The 14,623-nt window shown below is 67.3% G+C and overlaps 4 protein-coding genes across 9 annotated transcripts; 2 read left to right on the forward strand and 2 right to left on the reverse strand.

Annotated features, from left to right (window-relative positions):
• The first annotated feature begins 484 nt into the window (after positions 1-484).
• MRPS24 (mitochondrial ribosomal protein S24) lies at positions 485-2,572 on the forward strand. The gene is made up of 4 exons (XM_077789234.2): positions 485-526; positions 833-901; positions 1,191-1,302; positions 1,772-2,572. Exons 1-4 carry the CDS (start codon positions 500-502, stop codon positions 2,053-2,055), a joined length of 492 nt encoding a protein of 163 aa, XP_077645360.1. The 5' UTR covers positions 485-499; the 3' UTR covers positions 2,056-2,572.
• A 547-nt stretch (positions 2,573-3,119) lies between these two features.
• On the reverse strand, positions 3,120-4,889 carry C22H2orf68 (chromosome 22 C2orf68 homolog). The gene is made up of 4 exons (XM_085559252.1): positions 4,681-4,889; positions 4,458-4,576; positions 3,879-4,018; positions 3,120-3,400 (listed from the first exon to the last, which is right to left on the reverse strand). Exons 1-4 carry the CDS (start codon positions 4,785-4,787, stop codon positions 3,278-3,280), a joined length of 489 nt encoding a protein of 162 aa, XP_085415378.1. The 5' UTR covers positions 4,788-4,889; the 3' UTR covers positions 3,120-3,277.
• An 87-nt stretch (positions 4,890-4,976) lies between these two features.
• Positions 4,977-10,007, forward strand: USP39 (ubiquitin specific peptidase 39). Its single transcript, XM_021545382.3, has 12 exons — positions 4,977-5,298; positions 5,882-5,951; positions 6,032-6,126; positions 6,546-6,682; positions 6,840-6,992; positions 7,534-7,759; positions 7,964-8,041; positions 8,116-8,183; positions 8,693-9,024; positions 9,308-9,443; positions 9,524-9,610; positions 9,699-10,007. Exons 1-12 carry the CDS (start codon positions 4,977-4,979, stop codon positions 9,744-9,746), a joined length of 1,752 nt encoding a protein of 583 aa, XP_021401057.2. The 3' UTR covers positions 9,747-10,007.
• Positions 10,008-10,135: 128 nt separating this feature from the next.
• Positions 10,136-13,932, reverse strand: SFTPB (surfactant protein B). Of its 6 annotated transcripts, none has more exons than XM_085559256.1 (8): positions 13,784-13,932; positions 13,063-13,187; positions 12,687-12,767; positions 12,182-12,298; positions 11,946-12,041; positions 10,766-11,125; positions 10,293-10,397; positions 10,136-10,219 (listed from the first exon to the last, which is right to left on the reverse strand). In XM_085559256.1, exons 1-8 carry the CDS (start codon positions 13,830-13,832, stop codon positions 10,184-10,186), a joined length of 969 nt encoding a protein of 322 aa, XP_085415382.1. In that variant the 5' UTR covers positions 13,833-13,932; the 3' UTR covers positions 10,136-10,183. The 6 variants fall into 6 exon arrangements, with proteins under 6 accessions (XP_085415382.1, XP_085415381.1, XP_085415380.1 ...); XM_085559255.1 differs by having other exon boundaries at positions 12,687-12,770; positions 13,784-13,931; XM_085559254.1 differs by having other exon boundaries at positions 13,063-13,220; positions 13,784-13,925.
• Positions 13,933-14,623: the final 691 nt, after the last annotated feature.

Genomic DNA, 14,623 nt, shown 5'->3' on the forward strand with positions numbered 1-14,623 from the left:
TGGGAGACCCCCAGAATGGGGGGAAAGGGGGACCCCAAAAGAGAGGGGAACCTGGGAGACCCCAAAATTGGGGGGGGGGGGAGGGGGGCACTTGGGAGACCCCAAAATTGGGGTACCAATGGGGGGAAAAAGGGGGGGACATCCCCGGACCTTCACAGACCCCCCCATCAAAGACCCCTGGCACCTCCAGTTGCCCTTGGTGGCTCCCAGTTTCCCAGTTGCTATCCAGCAGCTCCCAGTATGCCCAGTATAGCCTGGTACTCCCAGTATGCCCAGTATAGCCTGGTGCTCCCAGTGTTCCCAGTGCTCCCAGTATTCCCAGTATGCCCAGTGCTCCCAGTATAGGCTGGTACTCCCAGTGCTCCCAGTATATCCTGGTGCTCCCAGTGTTCCCAGTGCTCCCAGTATTCCCAGTATCCTCCTCGTCCCCCCCAGTCCCCCCGGTGCCCGCGCCGCCCTCCGGCCGCCAGGGGGCGCTGCCGCCGCGCGCACAGCCAAGATGGCGGCGGCCGCGCGCGCGCTGCGGGTGAGGGGAGAGCGGGAATGGGAAAAGGGAAAAAAACACCGGGAAAACGGGAAAATACCGGGAATGGGAGAAACACCGAGAATGGGGGAAAAACGCCGGCGGACACTGAGCGTGGGGGACACCGGGGAAGGCGGTGACAAGGGACAGCGGCTGTGGGGACAGCGGGGATGTGGCGCTGGGCGTGGGGGGCTCTGGGGAGGAGGGACAGGGGCTGTGGTGGCACTGGGGACACAGGGCTGGCCCTGCTAGGCTGTCCCCTGTCCCCTGCCTGGCCCTGTCCCCAGCCCTGTCCCTGTCCCCTTGCAGGTCCTCCCCCGCGCCCTCCGTGTCCCCAGCGCCACCCGGCAGCTCCACAGCAGCCCCGTGTGCCTCAAGGTGAGTCCTCGGGACCCCGCGGCCGTGTCCCCTGGCCCCGTGTACCCTGTCACCCTGTCCCCTGTCCCTGCTGTCCCTGTCCCCTGTCCCTCTCCCCACTGCCCCCTATCCCTGCTGTCCTCATTGTCCCCACTGTCCCTGTCCCCTGTCCCCACTGTCTCTGTCCCTACTGTTCCACTGTCGCTGTCCCTCTCCCTGTCCTTGTCCCACTGTCCCTGTCCCCTGTCCTCCCTGTCCCTTCTCCCTGTCCCCTGTCCCTGTCCCTGTCCCACTGTGGCTGTCCCCGCAGGCACGGGCGGCGCGGGTGCGCGCGGGCAGGGGGGACAAGGCGGTGACGTACGAGCAGGCGCACGCACCCCATCACATCGGGCACCGCAAGGGCTGGCTGTCCCTGCACACCGGTGAGTGACACGGGGGGGACAGGGGCTGGCTGTCCCTGCACACCAGTGGGTGACATGGGGGGACACGGGCACAGATGGCCATGGGGGGACACGGGGACAGCAGGGACATGGGGCACACGGGCATGGGGGACAGGGGGCACGGGGATGGGGCACAAGGGGCACACGGGCATTGGGGACAGGGGGAAGATGGACATGGTGGGACAGAGGAGACAGGTGGTGCCACTATTGCCACCACCACCCTGTCCCCTCAGGGAACTCTGCGTGGTCAGGCGGGCACAGTGGGCAGCCACCAAGGCCAGCTGTGCCACCCGTGTGTCCCCTCATGGAACCTGTGTGGCCAGGCAGGAATGGCACAGGGGCGGTCACCAGTGCCACCACCCTGTGCCCTCAGGGAACCTGCGTGGCGAGGCAGGCACGGCACAGTGGGCAGTGACCCTGTGCCAGCTGTGCCAGCTCTCTGTGCCCTCAGGGAACCTGTGTGGCGAGGCGGGCGCGGCGCAGCGGGCGATCGAGGACGCGTTCCTGCGGCGGTTCCTGGCCGGGACCTTCCCGGGGCTCCTGGCGGATGAGCTGGTGCTGAAGCGCCGCGGGAACCTGCTGGTGGTGTGTGCCCTGCTGGGCCGGGCACTGCCACCCCACAAGCTCTACTTCCTGCTGGGCTACGCCGAGACCCTGCTGGGCAACTTCTACAAGTGCCCCGTGCGCCTGGAGCTGCAGACCGTGCCCGCCCGCGTGCCCTACAAGTACCTCTAGGGCCGGGAATAAACCTATAAACATCCCACAGGGAATATCCTATAAACGACCCTAAAGGAATGCCCTGGGGTATCCTCAGTGTGCCCTACAAGTGTCTATAGGGCTGGGAATAAACCTAAAAATGGCCCTAAAGGAATGTCCTAGAAATGGCCCTAAAGGAATGCTCTGGGGTATCCTCATGGCGACCCTACAGTGAATAAACTCCAAGATCTGCTCTGAACAGACCCTACAACAAAAACCCAGCGAGACCCTCTCGAGGGGAACACTGCCACAAGCAGCAGGAGCTCTCTGGGGAGACCCTGCAATGCCAAACCAGGAGCATGAACTTTGGGGAGACCCTATAATAATGAATAAATAAATACCAGGATCTGTCCTGGGGTGACCCCACAAAAATTAAGAATCCAGAATTTGATACGGAGATACTCCACAATAACAAACCAGCAGGATGAACTCTTGAGAAGACCCTACAATAAATAAACACCAGGATGTGTTCTGGGGAGACCCTACAACGAATAAATACCGAGAGCTCTTTGGGAAGACCCTACAAAAACAGAGCTGTGCTATCAGCCTGGGGGAGATCCTCCAATCCCAAACCAACCGGGGGATTTCCAGGAAAATCTTACAATACCAAACGTGCCAGACCCTCCAGGGAAACCCTACAATTAATAAACACCAGAATCTGCCTGGGGCAGACCCTGCAGTAACCTCGCTGCTGGCAGACCCTACAAAGAGAGCAGTGGGGTGGTCCCACCCCCACAATCAGCCCCATGTCCCACCCTGGGGACAACAGCTCAGGGGACCCGCCCTGGGGACACCCTGGGCACAGCTGGCCTTGGCCACAGGTGCCACCAACCTGGGCTGGGGGCAGGACGGGGACGCAGAGGCGACCCTGGGACACAGCACCTGAGGAGGGGACACGCAGAGCTGGGGACACAGTGGCACCTGGGAGGACCTGGCAGCCAGCGTCGGTGCCCGGGGCCACCCTGCCAGGGCTGCTGAGGGGGACGCAGAAGCTGTGTCACTTCCCCCCGTGCCTCAGTTTCCCCAGCAGTGAAAGAACCGGAGCCTCGCAGCACCTTTATTGACGGCGGGGTGGGGGGACAGCGGCGGTCCCGTGGGGGTGGCAGCGTCCGGGGCCGCAGCGGTGTCACCGCGGGGGTGGCAGCGTCGGGGGCTGCGGTGTGTCACCACGGGGGTGGCAGCGTCGGGGGCTGCTGCAGTGTCACCCGGTGCCCCGGCGCTTGCTGAGCTCGTCCTGCACGCGCTGGCACAGGGCCCGGCGCAGCGGCGGCTCCAGCGGGCTCCGGGCGCACACCCGGCGGGTCACCTCCTCAGCGCTGTCCCCCTGCGGCACCCACGTCACCCTCGGGCTCCCGGGGACCCCCGGTACCCCACTGTGCCCCGGGGACCCCCAGTACCCAACTGTGCCATGGGCCCACCCACGGGACACCCACTGTGTCCTCGGGACCCCCTGGTACCCCACTGTGCCCTAGGGAGCACCCCTGGTACCCCACTATGTCCTGGGGAGCCCCTGGTACCCCACTGTGCCACAAACCCCCCCACGGCACCCCCCCTGCCCCCGGGGACCCCCCAGGACACCCCCCACTGCCCCGGGCAGCCCCCCTGCCCCACGGACCCCCCTCGGGTACCCCCCGGGATTCCCCGTGGGACCCCCCAGGACCCCCCCACTGTCTCTGTGGACCCCCAGGACACCCCCCCGGGTTTCCCCGTAGGACCCCCCAGGACACCCCCACTGTCTCCGGGGACCCCCAGGACACCCCCGGGATGCCCCGTGGGATCCCCCCCCGGCCCCCGGTTGGCACCTGGTGCACGATCACGGCCGTGACCCGCCCGTCGTCCCCCTCGTACTCGAGGCAGAAGAGCCGCGGTCCCCGGGCCGGCTCCGGGGGGGCCCCGCCGCCCGCGGGGGGCGGCCCCGCGCTGGCATCGGCCCCGGGCCCGCCTGCGGCACCGCGCCTCAGCTACCGGGGCCGCCGGGGCCACCGGACAGCGTCCCGGCGGTGCCCGTCCCCATCCCGGGTGTCCCCAATTCATGGATGTCCCCATCGCAGGTGTCCCTCCAAATCCCCGGGTGTCCCGCACCCTCGTGTCCCCATCCCCACCCTCGGTCCCCCACGTCCCCGCACCCCGGTGTCCCCCCCCACCCCCGGTGTCCCCCCCTACCCCCGGTGTCTCCGCACCCCGGTGTCCCCGCACCCCCGGTGTCTCCGCACCCCGGTGTCCCCCCCTACCCCCGGTGTCTCTGCACCCCCGGTGCCCCCGCGGCTGCCGCCCCTTCCCCGCCCATCCCCGGGCTCCCCGCACCGCGGTCCCTCGGGAGCGCGGATCTCCCGCCCCGGTGCCCCCGTGCCCCGGTGCCCCCGTGCCCCGGTGCCGCTCACCGCCGCCCCGCTGGGGCCGGTACACCGGCTGGTCGGGCCGCCGGGGCCGCGCCGGGCCCGGGGTCAGCCGCGTCCGCGCTCGGCCCCGCGCCTGCCGCACCGCGCGCTCGTACGCGTCCCTGCGCGGCGGCGGCACAGCGCGGTTACCGGCTGCGGGGGCCCGGGACCGCCAAACCGGCCCGGTGTCCCCGCCGCACGCCGGTCCCGGGGGGGATGCCGGTACCTGGCGAGCTGGTTGCGGCGGATGTGCCGCACGAAGCCGTGGCTCATGTCCAGCCGTCCCCCGGGCCGGCAGCGCCAGCCCGGTGCCGCCGCCGCCGCCGCCTCCATTCCCGGTACCGGCGGCCGCGGTCGGGACCGGGACGCGGCTCCTTTAAGAGCCCCGCGGGCCCGGCGCGCGCGCGCAGGCGCAGTAGCGCCTCCTCCCCGCAGCGGCGGCCGCGAATGCGCGGAGTAAGGCGGGCGGTTTGAGCCCCCCTTCCCCGCGCCGCGCATGCGCACAGCGGCCGAACCGCCGCCATGTCGAGCCGGGGGCGGCGGGACCGCGACTCCCGCGACCCCCGGGAGCCCCGGGAGCCCCGCGAGCCCCGCGGCGCCTCCCGCAGCCGCCGCGACGCCGACGCCGAGCGGCCGCGGGGCCGGCGGGACGCGGAGCGGGAGCGCGCGCGGCGGGAGGCGGCGGAGGCGCTGCCGGTGGATCTGGCGCGCGTCAAGCGGGAACCGGGCACCGGCACCGGCAGCGGCAGCGGCGGCTGGGGGGGCTCCGGCAGCGCCGCGCCCGTGCGGGTGAAGAGGGAGCGGGAGCCCGATGGAGACTCGGACCCCGAGCCCGAGCCCGCCGGTGGGCAGCGGGAGGAGCGGGTGGGACCGAGGGGCTGGGGGACACCGGGGCTGAGGGGACACCGGGGCTGAGGGGACACCGGGGTGTGAGGGGACATTGGGGTGTGAGGGGACACCGGGGGTGAGGGGACAATGAGGGTGTGAGGGGACATTGGGGTGTGAGGGGACACCGGGGGTGAGGGGGCACCGGGGTTGAGGGGACAATGAGGGTGTGAGGGGACACCGGGGGTGAGGGGACATTGGGGTGTGAGGGGACACCGGGGGTGAGGGGACATTGGGGTGTGAGGGGACACCGGGGGTGAGGGGACATTGAGGGTGTTTGGGGGGTTCTGGGGTGGGAGTGGGGTATTTGGGAGGGGGGGGGTTGGGGTGGGAGTGGGGTGTTTGGGGGGTTCTGGGGTGGGAGTGGGGTGTTTGGGGGGTTCTGATACTGGAGGGTCACCAGGACTGGTCCCGGGGTCCTGAGCTCAGCTCTGGGAAGGGTTTGGAGGCTCAGCCCTGGAGGTGTCACAGAGGGGGCTGGGGGGATCATCCTCGTGTTTTCGGGGTCCTTGTGCCCCCTTTTCACACCCTGCCCTCCCCAGTGCGCTACGGGCGCTTCGACCCCGAGGACCAGCGCAGCCGGCACTGCCCCTACCTGGACACCATCAACAAGTGGGTGACGGGGCTCTTTGGGGTGCCCCTGGGGGTCCCCCAGCTGCCCCCCAGCCCCGTGACACCGCTCTGCCCCCCAGGAGTGTCCTGGACTTCGACTTTGAGAAGCTCTGCTCCATCTCCCTGTCCCACATCAACGTCTACGCCTGCCTCGTCTGCGGGAAGTACTTCCAGGGTGAGAGCTGCTGGGGCATAGGGACAGCCAGGAGTGATGTGGGACACCCGAGGGACAGCCAGGAGTGATGTGGGACACCCGAGGGAGAGCCCAGGAGTGATGGGGGACACCCCAGTGCTGCTTTGAGGGACACTTGGGCATAGGGGTGGTGGTGAGGGGGACACCCAGGGACTGGGGTGAGGCACAGGGGGTCTGGGGTGTTGCTGGGGACACCCAGGGACAGGGAACAGCCAGGGACAGGCTGCTGCCAAGGGGTACAAAGAGGGGAGGGACACCCTGGAGACACCCAGGGTGGCTGCTGGGGTGCTCAGGGACCCTCCAGTGGGCACAGCCCCCGTATGTGCCCAGGGGATCCTCTCTGTGCCCCCTGCCTCTGGCATGGCGCTCGGTGCCATCCCTGGTGCCGCTGTCCCCCACAGGCCGTGGGCTGAAGTCACACGCCTACATCCACAGCGTGCAGCTGAGCCACCACGTGTTCCTCAACCTGCACACGCTCAAGTTCTACTGCCTGCCCGACAACTACGAGATCATCGACTCCTCCCTCGAGGACATCACGGTGCGGGGGCACTGGGGGGCACCGGGGCTGCCTTGGGACCTCCAGGATCAAGGGGTTGGGATCTACCCCAGATCCAGGGAGTTTGGGCTGGGATCTGTTCCAGATTGAGGGGTTTGGGTTGGGGTCCCCCAGCTCTGAGGGCTCTCTCCCCCCACAGTACGTGCTCAAGCCCACCTTCACAGCCCAGCACATTGCCCACCTGGACAAACAGGCCAAGCTGTCCCGGGCCTACGATGGCACCACGTACCTGCCTGGCATCGTGGGGCTCAACAACATCAAGGCCAACGACTACGCCAACGCTGTGCTCCAGGTGACACCTGGGTTAAGGCTTCCTTTTGGGGTGAAACGCCCCAGAACATCACTGTGGGTCTGACAGGCAGATATCACACCTTGTCTTCTATGGGCTGTACACTGTGAGGGTGTCCAGGCTTCATTCTGGGCTGAAACCCTCCCAGAATCCTGCTCTGGTGCTCTCTGGGATGAGTCCCACCTCTTTTCCCACAGCATGTTCACATGGGGAGTGCTGCCTTCATTTTGGGCTGAATCCCCTCTGAAATCCTCCTCAAACCCCACATTGGGGGTCCTGAGGGTGGATCCCACCTTCTCTTCTACAGGTGTTACACGTGGGGGGTGCAGCTGGCCTTTTAGGGTGAAAGCCCCACATAAACCTCCCCAAACCCCTCTGTGGGGTGATCACCCCACCTCTGGATCCTTCCCAGGCTTCTCCACCCATGGGGGCTTGGGGGCTTGTGGAGATTCCCCGTCCATGGCAGTGCAGGGCCTGCCCCAAAGCCCCTCCCAGATCCCTCCTGTGGGGGTCCCAGGGCTGAATCCCCCTGCTCCATCCCCAGGCCCTGTCCAACGTGCCTCCCCTGAGGAATTACTTCCTGGAGGAGGAGAACTACCGGCGCATTCAGCGCCCGCCCGGGGACATCATGTTCCTGCTGGTGCAGCGCTTCGGGGAGCTGATGAGGAAGCTCTGGAACCCCCGCAACTTCAAGGCCCACGTGTCGCCCCACGAGATGCTGCAGGCCGTGGTGCTCTGCAGCAAGAAGAACTTCCAGATCACCAAGCAGGGTGGGATTTGGGGGACAGGGCTGGGGGCAGAGCTGGGTTTGAGGGGAAGAGCTGGGGCTGGGGGCTCTGGGTTTGGGGTGCAGGGCTGCTCTGGGGGCTCTGGGTTCGGGGTGCAGGGCTGCTCTGGGGGTGCAGGGCTGCTCTGGGGGCTCTGGGTTTGGGGCACAGCAGGACCCAGGCTCAGCTCTAGCTCTGCTCTTGCAGGGGATGGGGTGGAGTTCCTGTCCTGGTTCCTGAACGCGCTGCACGCGGCACTGGGCGGCACCAAGAGGAAGAAGAAGAGTGAGTGGAGGGAGGTTCTGGGGGGGCTCTTGGGGGGTCTCTGTCCCCCCACTGAGCCCCCCTTGTCCCCCCAGCCATTGTCACCGACGTGTTCCAGGGCTCCATGCGCATCTTCACCAAGAAGCTGCCACACCCTGACCTGGTGGGACTGGGGGGATGGGGCGTGCTGGGGTCCCGGGAGGGGTGTCAGGGTGTGGTGGGCAGTGGTGGGTGTTGGGGTGCAGTGTGGGGTGCCTGTGTCCAACAGGATCTGGGCGGGGAGTCGGGGAACTGGGGGAATGGCAGGGTCAGGAAAAGTGGTGTAGGTGTCAGATGGGGGGTGGTGGGGTCTGGTGGGGGGTGGTTTGGGAGTGGTGGGGTTCTGACAGGGAGTTTGGGTCAAATGAGGAGCATGATGGGGGCAGATGAGGGATGGGGGGTGGTGGGGTTTTATGGGTACAGCAAAGGGGTGTTAGGGTCCAGTGGGGGCAGCAAGATCAAGTGAGTGGTGGCAGGGTCCAGGAAAGGTGATGGGTCCAGTGAGGGTGATGGATCCAGTGGGGGTGACCCAGTTGGGGGGGTGTTGGGTCTGTTTGGGGTGTGATGCATCCAGTGGGACTTGCGTGCCCCACGGGGCTGACGTGCCCCACGGGTGTCGTGGGGTGCCCCCAGCCCGCCGAGGAGAAGGCGCAGCTGCTGCAGAACAGCGAGTACCAGGAGCGCATGGTGGAGTCCACATTCCTGTACCTGACCCTGGACCTGCCCACGGCGCCGCTCTACAAGGACGAGAAGGAGCAGCTCATCATCCCCCAGGTGCCCCTGTTCAGCATCCTGGCCAAGTTCAACGGCAGCACCGAGAAGGAGTACAAGACCTACAAGGAGAACTTCCTGAAGCGGTTCCAGCTGACACGCCTGCCCCCTTACCTCATCTTCTGTATCAAGCGCTTCACCAAGAACAACTTCTTTGTGGAGAAGAACCCCACCATCGTCAACTTCCCCATCACGTGAGCCATGGGGAGGGGGCTGGGGGGCTTGTGGTGAGGGTCAGAAGCGTCTAAGAGGAGATTTGGGGTATCTGCGGGGGGTTGAAGGCATCTGGAGGGGGTTGTAAATGTCTGTGAAGTGCTGGAAACATCTAGAGGGGCCTGGGGATGTCGGGGGGTTGGTAACATCTGGGAGGAGGCTGTGGATATCTGAGGGGGTGCTGTGGGCAGCTGGGGGGATTGCAGCAGTGCAGGAGGGACTTGGAAGCCCCGTGGAGGTGTCTGAGGGTGCTGTGGGTGCCAGGAACGTGGACCTGCGGGAATACCTGTCGGAGGAGGTGCAGGCCGCCCACTCCCACACCACCTACGACCTCATCGCCAACATTGTGCACGACGGGAAGCCCTCGGAGGGCTCCTACCGCATCCACGTCCTGCACCATGTGAGTGTCCCCTCCCCGGGGGGCTCGGGGGGACCACGGGCACCCCCCTGAGTCACCCCGACCCCTCCCGGTCCTGGCAGGGCACAGGGAAGTGGTACGAGCTGCAGGACCTGCAGGTGACCGACATCCTGCCCCAGATGATCACCCTGTCTGAGGCCTACATCCAGGTGAGGGGGGACAGGGGTGCCCCCAGAACGTCCCCTGACACCCCCAAACATCTCCTGTGCCCCCCAACCCCCTCCTGCTCTCCTGCAGATCTGGAAGCGACGTGAGGAGGATGAGACGAACCAACAAGGCGCATGAGACCCTTGGGGACACCCAGAAACCCCCTTGGGGATACCCAGAAACCCCCTTGGGGACACTCCAGCTCCCCCTCGGAGGTGTCCCCAGCCCCCTAGGGGTATCCCCAGCCCCCTAGGGTACCCTGAACCCCTTTAGGAGCACCCCAGCTCCCCCGTGGACACCCAGAGACTCGTAGGGACACCCGTAGCCCACCTGGGGACACCCCCAGTCCCCCCAGGAGGTGTGTTGTGTCCCAGTAAATGCCACCCACTATTTTTGTAACTCATTTTCACTTCTCTTCTTTGGGTTTGGGGGTGTTTGTGGTTTCTGCTGCTTCCTGTGCTGCCTCCCAGCACCCCTGAGCCCCCAGCCCCCCTCAGGCCCCCGAAACCCCAAAACGCTGAGGCAGATCTGCTTCCAAGCTTTATTGGGGAAAGCTGGGGGGTCCTGGTGCCCCCCTACAGCCAGACGTGCTCCTGGCAGTGCTGCAGAGCCTGCAAGGGGCCCAGGGGTCAGCTGGGGGTGCAGGGGGTGGCAGCCCCCCGTGCCCCCCGTGTCCCCACTCACCTGGCAGCGCCGGGCGGCCTCCGGGCCCGAGCACCAGAAGACGGGGCCCAGGGCACAGGGGCCCAGGGACAGGGACAGCGCGGGGACACCGACGCCTCTGGGGTCCTGGGGGGACACAGGAGTGAGGGGACCCCCGAGGGTGGGGGCACCCCCGGGACCTCCCAAGCCCCCTGCCCAGGGCTGTGCCTTGTGCACTCTGGCACTGTCCTCTGGAGGGAGGGTGGCCTTACGGGGGGCCTCGCTGTGTCCCCAAGGACTGTGACACCCAGGGCGTGTCCCCAAGGACTGTGACACCCTGGGTTGTGTCCCTTGGGGGCTGCACCTGCATTTGTGTCCCTGGCATGGCTCCTGCGACCGCCACCCTCGGGGATGTGTCCTCGGGGCTGTGGCACTCCCGGATGAGTCCCCTCATTGTTGTGTGACCCTGGGGTGCCCTGTCACCTCCTGGGGACCCTGCCTCGTGTCCCCCTCACCTCCTCCCTGACACAGTCTGCCAGCCGCACCACGATGGCCTCCAGCACCCAGGGCGGCGGCAGCGTGCCCGGCTGCTCCGTGTCCCGGTTGTCCCGGTCGTCCCCGCTGCGGCAGGCGAGGAACAGGCGGCAGAGCAGGCGGGGGCCCAGGCGGCCCAGCAGCCCCTCGAGCGCCAGGGCCGCGTAGCGCTCGGCCAGGCACTGGCAAGCCCCGGCCACCGGCAGCGGCAGCGCCCGGCACAGCCCGGCCACCGCCGCGGCCACCGAGCCCACCGGGACCGCGGCCTCGGCCCGCGCCACCAGCGAGCGGCACAGCCAGCACAGCGGCAGCGGCAGCGCCTTCGGGAGCAGCCCGGAGCCCTGCGGGACAGGGACACTGCGTGGGACGGGGACACTGCGGTGGGATAGGGACACTGCGTGGGACGGGGACACTGGTGGGGCTGGGACACTGCGTGGGACGGGGACACTGCGTGGGACGGGGACACTGGTGGGACAGGGACACCGCGGTGGGACAGGGACACCGCGGTGGGACAGGGACACTGCGGTGGGGCTGGGACACTGCGGTGGGATAGGGACACTGCAGTGGGACAGGGACACTGCGGTGGGACAGGGACACTGCAGTGGGACAGGGGACACTGGTGGGACTGGGACACTGCGTGGGACGGGGACACTGCGGTGGGACAGGGGACACTGCGTGGGACGGGGACACTGCGGTGGGATAGGGACACTGCGTGGGACGGGGACACTGATGGGTCTGGGACACTGCGGTGGGGCTGGGACACTGCGGTGGGACAGGGACACTGCGGTGGGACAGGGGACACTGCAGTGGGACGGAGACACTGCGGTGGGACAGGGACACTGATGGGTCTGGGACACTGCGGTGGGACAGGGGACACTGCAGTGGGACGGAGACACTGCGGTGGGACAGGGACACTGGTGGGGCTGGGACACTGCGGTGGGTCTGGGACACTGCGTGGGACGGGGACACTGTGGTGGGACAGGGGACACTGCGGTGGGATAGGGACACTGCGGTGGGACAGGGGACACTGGTGGGACTGGGACACTGCGGTGGGACTGGGACACCACCCGGTACTGGTGACAGTGCGTGGCTGTGCCCCCCCAGTGCTGTGGCCCCCACAGCCCACGGCCACCCACCCCTGCTGTCCCCGTGTCCCCGTACCTGCAGGTGGCTGCCGGGTGCCTCGAGGACGGGCACGGCCGCGGCCCGGGGACCTGAAGGACACAGCTTCAGCTTCACACAGACGTCCCAGGAGTTCTGCGGGTGGCACAGCGTGACCCACATGTCCCCCAGACCCCGGGGTGGCCCTGCATGCCCTGCTGTGCCCGCTGCCCCCGCGTGTCCCCGGTGTCCCACAGTGTCCCCAAGGCCCTGGCGTGTGCCCCAGTGCCACTCACGAGGTGCACGATGTTCCAGAGGAGGTCATGGGCAAACAACTGAGCCAGTTCCTTGCATGAGTTCTCCTCATAACGGAGATATGGACACACAAGCCCCACCATCCGTTCTAGCACCTCCTGCACCAGGGCACCAACAGTGACAGTGACAGTGACACCCACAATGACACTGTAATACCTGCAGTGACACCCACCGTAACACCCACAGTGACACCCACCACCGTGACACCCACAGTGACACCCACAATGACACCCACCACAGTGACACCCACAGTGACACCCACCACAGTGACACCCACAATGACACCCACCACAGTGACACCCACCACAGTGACACCCACAATGACACCCACCACAATGACACCTGCAGTGACACCTGCCATGGCAGCCACCACCTCATCAGCCACCGTGGCACTCCCGGTGGCACCTCCCTGTGTGGCACTTGCTGGCACCCACCATGACACCCAATGGCACCTGTCCCCCGCCCCCGGTGGCACCTGTCACCCACCTCCAGGGACACCTCCGAGGTCGATTGGTTGTAGATTTTTCTGAGGTATTCTGTGATCTCCTGACACACGGTACAGGTGTCCTGCTGGAGAGGGCAGCGGGGACATGGGACATGGGGACACGGGGACAGAGGGGAGTGGGACGTGGGGACCATGAGGACATGGGGATGTGGCACAGGGATGTTGGGAGGTGGGACGGGAGCATGGGGGATTGGGGACGTGGAGGGGTGGGGAATGGGGACCGAGGGGGACGCATGGGGACGTGTCGGGGTGGGACGGTGGTGGCACTGGGACCCCTGTGGAGTTCTGGGGTCACAGGGACAGAGGGAAGGGTGGGGGGCATTAGAGGGGCACGGGGGACAGGGGGGCGTCTCTCACCGTGTTGGAGGGTCGCTGGGTGAGGTGGGGGCAGCGCCCTAGGGCCCCGCAGCGCAGCGCCGTCACCCAGTCCTGGCACCAGGCAGAGGGGGGCACCCCACAGCCCCCCCCCGGCGCCCCCAAACCTGTGGCCACTGTCAGCACCCAGCCAGGGGGACCTGGCAATCCAGGACCCCCTCAAGTCACCCCCCCCCCAACACCAGCCCTCTTGGGGGGACCCCCTCAATGAACCCTCCCGCTCCAATACCCCATCCCGGGGGGCCCCGGCACTGTGACCCCACCCGTACCCACACAGCACCCCCAAACCCCATTCCTGCCCTCACGGGGGACCCGGGTGGAAGGGACCCCCCCCAGTGACACCCCCATACCCCAAGAGGGGTCCCAGGGCTCCGGACCCCCACCCAAGGGCCCCCTTCCCCCCTTGTCAGGCGTCTGTGCCCCCATCACTTCAGCACAGGGTCTTGAGGGGGGCACCCAGCTCCGGGGGCACCCAGCTCCGGGGGCACCCAGCTGTGGGGTCACCCAGCTCTGGGGTCACCCAGCTCCGGGGCACCCCCAGCTCCGGGGCACCCAGCTCCGGGCACCCCCAGCTCCGGGGCACCCAGCTCCGGGGGCACCCAGCTCCGGGGGCACCCAGCTCTGGGGTCACCCAGCTCCGGGGTCACCCAGCTCCGGGGGCACCCCCAGCTCCGGGGCACCCCCAGCTCCGGGGCTGTCCTACCTGCGGTGGTCCCGAGCAGGGCGAGCAGCAGCGGCAGCGCCCGGGCCATGGCGGGGGAATGGCCGAGGACGGCGCCGGTGCTGGCCGGGCCGAGCGCGGCCTCTTAAAGCCCCGCGGGCGGGATGTGGCCGCTGGGGCCGTGCCAGCTCACGGGGACAGGTGTGCCACGGCCGCGGGGACAGGTGTGCCACACTCACGGGGACAGGTGTGCCACACTCACGGGGATAGGTGTGCCACACTCACGGGGACAGGTGTGCCACACTCACAGGGATAGGTGTGCCACACTCACGGGGATAGGTGTGCCACACTGACGAGGACAGGTGTGCCACACTCACGGGGATAGGTGTGCCACACTGACGAGGACAGGTGTGCCACACTCACAGGGACAGGTGTGCCACACTCACGGGGATAGGTGTGCCACACGAGGACAGGTGTGCCACACTCACAGGGATAGGTGTGCCACACTGACGAGGACAAGTGTGCCACACTCACAGGGACAGGTGTGCCACGGCTGCGGGGACAGGTGTGCCACACTCACGGGGACAGGTGTGCCACACTGACGAGGACAGGTGTGCCACACTCACATGGACAGGTGTGCCACACTCACAGGGACAGGTGTGCCACACTCACAGGGACACTGCGGGGCTGCCACCCCACCCCGCGCTCTGCTGCTGGCCCCATGCCCGTGTCCCCAGCGGGGATCCCTGGTGGTGTCCCCATGTCCCACTGAGTCCCCGCTGCTGTCCCTGTGTTCCCACCGGGGCTCACACTGGGGTCCCCCTGTCCCCCTCAGCCCCCCATGTCCCCACCACGTCACCGCTCCCTCCCCTCTGCCGTGTC

The sequence above is a fragment of the Lonchura striata genome, chromosome 22 (genome assembly GCF_050655825.1).
Source record: "Lonchura striata isolate lonStrDom1 chromosome 22, ASM5065582v1, whole genome shotgun sequence".
In the NCBI taxonomy this organism is placed as follows: domain Eukaryota; kingdom Metazoa; phylum Chordata; class Aves; order Passeriformes; family Estrildidae; genus Lonchura; species Lonchura striata.